At 39.5% G+C, this 6,499-nt stretch overlaps 1 protein-coding gene across 1 annotated transcript in view; it reads right to left on the reverse strand.

The window, feature by feature from the left end:
• Positions 1-1,785: 1,785 nt before the first annotated feature.
• The window catches only part of LOC110335394 (zinc finger protein 883-like), a 13,016-nt gene continuing 8,302 nt past the window's right edge, over positions 1,786-6,499 (reverse strand). Inside the window, exons 2-4 of the mRNA XM_021217530.2 lie at positions 6,046-6,172; positions 5,821-5,872; positions 1,786-4,941 (exon numbers count right to left, since the gene is read on the reverse strand). Of these exons, the coding sequence (XP_021073189.1) occupies positions 3,372-4,941; positions 5,821-5,872; positions 6,046-6,172 (1,749 nt within the window). The 3' untranslated portion in view covers positions 1,786-3,371. The remainder of the gene's footprint in view (positions 4,942-5,820; positions 5,873-6,045; positions 6,173-6,499) is intronic.

The raw sequence follows: 6,499 nt of genomic DNA on the forward strand, positions 1-6,499 counted from the left end.
CATTATGGGTGGTTGTAAGCCATCATGTGGTTGCTGGGATTTGAACTCAGGACCTTTGGAAGATCAGTCAGTGCTCTTACCCACTGAGCCATCTCTCCAGCCCCATCCTGGGATTTCTATGGGATTCCTTTGGCCAACAACTCAATTGGATGTGTCCTTATACTGGAAGCATTGTTTGCTGACAAGAGATGCATACCTAGTTCTTCAAACCCAGTTTAAAAGCCCATGGCTGGTGAGGCCATAGGTCCTGGGGGAGGGGAATTTATTACTATATTGTTACATGGTCACCTCATCAAACCACCTTGTAAGCACTCACAACCAGAGATTAATGGACTACACACTCTTCATCAGATGTTAGAAACCCACACCTGACCAAGTGCCATGAATAAGTAATGGTAGAGTTGATTCCTAGATGGGTCATTCCCTTCCAGGGCCAGAAAATAGTGCAGAAGAGTGGGTAGAACAAGGACAAAGGATTAAAAAAGTGAAGCAAAAACATGTAAAAACTTGCTGAGCATAGTGGAATATGCTCTTAGTCCCAGCACAGGAGGGAGAGGTAGGCAGAACGCTGAGTTAGCAGACAGCCTGGTCTAGCTAGTTCCAGACATCTAGGGCTACATAACAGACAATGAAAAAAATGATGTGTGTTGTGTATGTTAAGAACTCACTGCTGTACCAGATTGGGCCTGTGAACATTCAATCATGAAAAGGGAAAGAAACATGAATCTCCACATATCCAGTAGGGAGCTACGTTGTGGTAAATCTCCAACCCAAATATGCCCGGCAGTGAAAACAGAACTCAATGAATATAAATACATGCTGTGCGCCTAGACTGGGCAGACTTAGAACTGGCAGTTTCTCCAGGCCATGTTTCTTCTGCTCCACTTTTCTTTTTCCTCCTTCTCGTCTGCATCCTCTCCCTCTTCCATTTTCTCCTTCTCTCTCTCTCTACCTTCCCTTTTATCTGCCCAATCATCAGGTCTCCTTTATTTTACAAATTAAGGTGGGAAGCGGGTTTACAGGAGGGCTATCCACATCAGAGCTATTGACAGTTCATGGTTGTCAGAGAGAAACATTCATCTTTACAGTGGTATAGGCTCAGACAATTTGCTCTTCAGAAGGTAATTTCTAATCTACGCTTGAGCAAGAAACGTGAGTTAGACTCAGATGGGGCACACATAAGACATGGAAAAAAAAGGTGACTTTTTAAGGATCTCAGCAAGAGAGGGTGGGAGATGAAAAGGAATGTGGGAGAGAAAAGGACTAAAATTAATCATGTAAGTGTTTAAAACTGTCAGAAAAATTAAGAGCAGGAAGGAACTGGCGACGTGGCTCAGCAGTTAAGATCTCTTGCTAGCGTTCAGAGTTGACTTTAGTTCCCAGCACCTATTTCAGCTGTTTGACAATAATCTATAACTCCAAGGATCTGATCATTGTGGCCTCCACAGGCACCCATATGAAGGTCAGTTTAAACATACACACTCACCAATAACAGCAATTTCTTTAACTCCCCCCCCACCACCACAAAAAAAAAAAAAAAAAAAAAAAAAAAAAAAAAAACCAACCTTGCAAAACACACAGCCAAACATTGGCTTATGCAGTTTAGTCCTGGCCATTGGAAATCAGAGGCAGGTGAATCTGCGTGTTTGAGGCCAGGCTGTACATAGTACCAGGACAGCCAGAGCTACACTGTGAGACCCTTTCTCAAACAAACAAACCAAAGAAACAAACAAAAATAAAACAAAAACAAAACAAAAGACCCTGTAAAACACATATACAAAAATCTCATTTGAGCCAGAGGTGGCAGTGTAAGTTTTAATTCCAACTCTTTGGAGGCAAAGGCAGGAACTATGTAAGCTCTAGGCCAGCCAAGCACACATAGTAAGATCCTATCTACAAACAAAAAAGAAACATAACACTTATTAGAACGCATACACTGAAAAGCACAAAATATAAAATCTATACAAACCAGAAACATTCCATTTTTTCACATAAATGTAAGGAAATTGCAAAGGGATTAATATTTTAAAAGAATGGCATGTAATAGTGAGAAAGTACTTTTGAGCAGTTTACAGTTTCACTTTCAAATGAACCACATTTACCAACAAACTAGATAAAAATAAAAGTCTACCGTTTTATTACAAATGTCTCTCAGTTCAATGACTCCAACAGCTCTACAGTAAAGTAGAAAAAGCACTGCCTCACTTCGTTAAACAATACCCACTGAACTGAAATTAATTAATCAAGCTTACATCACCTCAATGCAAATGTTTCTTTATATGGATATTGTTGTATTGTTAGAGATAGTGTTTTGTTAGATTCAGCAGTTCAAGCACCAGGAAATATAGGCAGGCAAAATCATGACATTATTCACCAAATCTTATAACAGAAGTATAAAAGAAACAATAATGCAAGCTAAAGATCTCATGTAAGAATCAAACAATGATAAAAATGCTCATAATTTTATTGTACTCCAGGTTATTTCCAGAAATATCCTGTGCAAATAAATTTGCTCTGTCTCCACATTTATTTTTCTTACAAGATTAGACTACAGGATATTTCATATTTTTTTAAAAAACACATTTCTCCTATTTGCTTTGTACACATAATTTTTTTAAAAGACTTATTTTATTTATATGTATATGCATCACATGTGTTCTATACCTAGAGAGGCCAGAAGAGGGCATCACAATTCTTGGATTTGGAATTGCAGATGATTGTAAGCCAATGTTGATGCTGAGAGACAAACTCAGGTCCTCTGGCAGAGCAGCATGGGCTCTGAACAGCTGAACCATCTCTCTAGCTTTTTCTTTTCTTCTTGCAAAGAAAATTCTACTTGCTTATAACTGGCTCATCCCAAACTTCCCATGTGGTGTTCAAATCCACTATATCCATTATAATTCTCTACCCTTTACCATCCCCACCTTGCCCAGTGCTAGAATAAAAGGCACAGCCTACCATGCCCAGTGCCAGAATTTTATCCTATATATGCTTGCATATCAGGGATACAACTACACTTTGGAAGGTTTCAGTTGTTCTCCATATGTATATACATTTTAAATAATGGGTTTATGTGTGGGTCCACATGTGTACATGGAATTCAGAGGTAAATTTTCTATTTTCTATTTTCAGGGGTATAATTTTCTATTTCTATCATATGGGTCCCTGGGACAGAACTCAGATTCTCAAGTTTAGTAACAGGCACCTTTACCCACTGAGCCTTCTTGTGAGCTGTTCTCATATTTCTTTCATACGTATAAGTTGTGCACAGACAAGGCCACCAGATACACTGCTGTAAAATTTTCAGTTCTTTTCCGTCAGCTCTTTTGTGTATATAAAGGAATGTAGAACACATAAAAACTTCTCTATTGTTACATGTGTAAGGTTTCTCTCCAATGAATTCTTTCATGCTTCACAAGGTAGCTACAATCACTGAATGCCTTCCCACATTTTTTACATACATAGGGTTTCTCTCCAGTGTGAATTCGTTCATGACGGTAACGGGCACTCTGATGTGTAAAGGCTTTTCCACAATGCTTACATATATAAGGTTTCTCTCCAGTGTGAGTTCTTTCATGGTTTCGAAGGTATGTGGAACACCTAAATGCCTTTTCACAATATTTACATGCATAGGGTTTCTCTCCAGTATGAGTTCTTTCATGATTGTGACAAGCCTTACGTTGAATAAAGGCTTTCCCACAATGCTTGCATGGATACGGTTTCTCCCCAGTGTGGATCTTTTCATGGCTGATAAGATGACTGGAATGAATGAATGCCTTGCCACACTTTTTACATACGTATGGTTTCTCTCCAGTATGAATTCTTTCATGACTATACCGGGTACTAGAATGGGTGAAGGCTTTTCCACAATGCTTACATGTGTAAGGTTTCTCTCCAGTGTGAGTCCTTTCATGGTTGCGAAGGCATGTGGACCATGTAAATGCTTTCCCACATTGCTTACACACATAGGGCTTCTCTCCAGTATGAGTTCTTTCGTGATTGTAACAGGCATCACGTTGGATGAAGGATTTGCCACACTGCTTACACGCATAAGGTTTTTCTCCAGTGTGAATTCTTCCGTGGTTGCGAAGGGATGTGGAACAAGTAAATGCTTTCCCACATTGCTTACAGACATAGGGCTTCTCTTCAGTGTGAATTACTTCGTGTCTGTAGCAGGCACTGTGATGGCTGAATGCTTTTCCACAATGCTTACATGTATAAGGTTTCTCTCCAGTGTGAATTCTTTCGTGGACAAGAAGGTGTGAGGAACGAACAAAGGCTTTGCCACACTGCTTACACACATAAGGTGTATCTCCACTGTGAATTCTTTCGTGTTTCTGGAGGTATGAATAGTGTCTAAATGCTTTTCCACACTGATTACACACATAACATTCCTCTCCTGTATGAATTCTTTCATGGTAGACAAGTTGGTTGAAATGAACAAAGGCTTCTCCACATTGCTTACACATAAATGGTTTCACTCTAGTGTGGAGTTTTTCATACATCTGAAAATAAGCGTATCTCTGGACAGCTTTTTCAAACTGATTATGCGTACCTTCACTGTCATCAATTCTCTCATAATTTTGATCAGAAGTGAGAATCCTATAGGCTTCATTAGGCTGTTTCTTTTGATAAACTCTCTCTCTAGGACCTTCTAGTATGTGAAAGGGCTCAGAAGAAGCGACATCTGTATAATGTTTCTCATACTGGAAAGCTACATGTACATGTTCCTTATTCTCAAATGGTTCCTCTCCAGTTTCATCTGTGAGATGCACACGTGAAGGGGAGTGAGCACTGATACCTCTTGTACACACATTGCTTTCATACACTGCTGTTGCAGAAGGCATGCCCTTGTTAACAACATATTCTGGAATTCTGTGGTGGGCTTCTCCACACTGAAAACTGTCTTCATATTTACAGTCTCTCCCAATCATCTGAGTTCTGAAAAAAATGAAAAGAGCATAACTAATATTTTATGATTAGCTAAGAGAAGTACCAGGGGCTAGGAGCTGTGGCTCACTTCTGTTAACGCCTGTTAATAAAGTGTCCAGGAGGCAGCAGAAGAATGAGGCCCACATAGGAAGAGCCTGTACTAAGGGTTGAGTTTACCCTTATAAGGATTTTTCCCCAGGAGTTTGGACCCTTGTGGGCTCTTCATGCTCCACTGGACTACCATGTACCCATTCCTATAGAGGTAATACTAATGAGATGCCATGGGCTATATAAAAATAAACAAACAAACAAATGAAACCTTATTTTAAAAGGAAGACAAAAAACTGCTGGAAGAGGAATGTGAAGGATGCCAGAGGAGTTGGAAGGAGGATAGATCTATGATTAGATATATTGCATACATGTATGAAATTATCAAAGAATAAGTTTTTAGAAATGTCTATACCAGTTAACAATGGGGAATATGACTTATATAAAGGATGTGGATCAAGCATGATGCATTTGAAATATCTGAATATAGTTCATGAGATTTATTGAAGCTAGATCCAAATTAAAACTAAAATTCACTATACTTAACATATATCCAAATTCTAAAGTAAACCTGATAAAAGTATATTAAATACTTGTGTGCATGAAGAGAAGGTTATATATACAACAAAGTCTTACAGTGCTTAATGTAAGACATTTAGGAAATCTTAATAGATTAAAGAGATAGACTCAACAACTCTGGATGTACAAACTCAGTGTAGGTTTTAGAAATTTGTCAAAGAACCAATTTACATTTAGATGTAGTTGGATCATTGGTTTTCATATTTCCTAAAACAAATTGCAAACATTTGATGCCAATCCCCCTCTTTGAATGTGGATTACCTCAGACTTCCGACATTTGCATAATCCTCTTCAATGTTTTCTTCTGTTTTCCCTGGAAGTAAATCAAAAGAAACCATTATGACTTATCCAGCACTAGAAAACACTTAGTCTACCTTTCGTGCTCCTTCACCATCATGTCCCCTTTCCACATTCAATTCATAACTACACAGATGAGCAAGAAACAGCTGTTCTCTCAGTGACGAAGCAGAAGAATCAGGGTTTTACCTATGGAGATCAGGTTCATAAAGGTTTCTGTCATCACATCTCTGTAGAGCTGCTTTTGACTGGAATCCATCAGAGCCCACTCTCCTGGACTGAAGTTCACAGCCACATCCTCAAAGGTCACTGGCTCCTAAAACAATAGGGAGATGGTTAGTGTTAGCGGCCAATTTGACAAGACTTTGACAGGACCAGGCCATTGTCATGAAAGCTGGATGATAAGAATACTGATAGAAATGTAGACAGACATCCCACCTGTGTCATTTTAGAGAGCAATTGGAGCTCTATCAGAAACAGACAGAGGGCATTTGCGTCCTACCTTTGCCACAAATCTGGATTCACTCTGCTCAGGGCTTAAGATCCTCGATGAAGTTGACTCTAAAGCCAACGGGCCGGGCGTGGTGGCACACGCCGTTAATCCCAGCACTCGGGAGGCAGAGGCAGGCGGATTTCTGAGTTC

This window comes from Mus pahari, chromosome 18 (assembly GCF_900095145.1).
Source record: "Mus pahari chromosome 18, PAHARI_EIJ_v1.1, whole genome shotgun sequence".
NCBI lineage: Eukaryota > Metazoa > Chordata > Mammalia > Rodentia > Muridae > Mus > Mus pahari.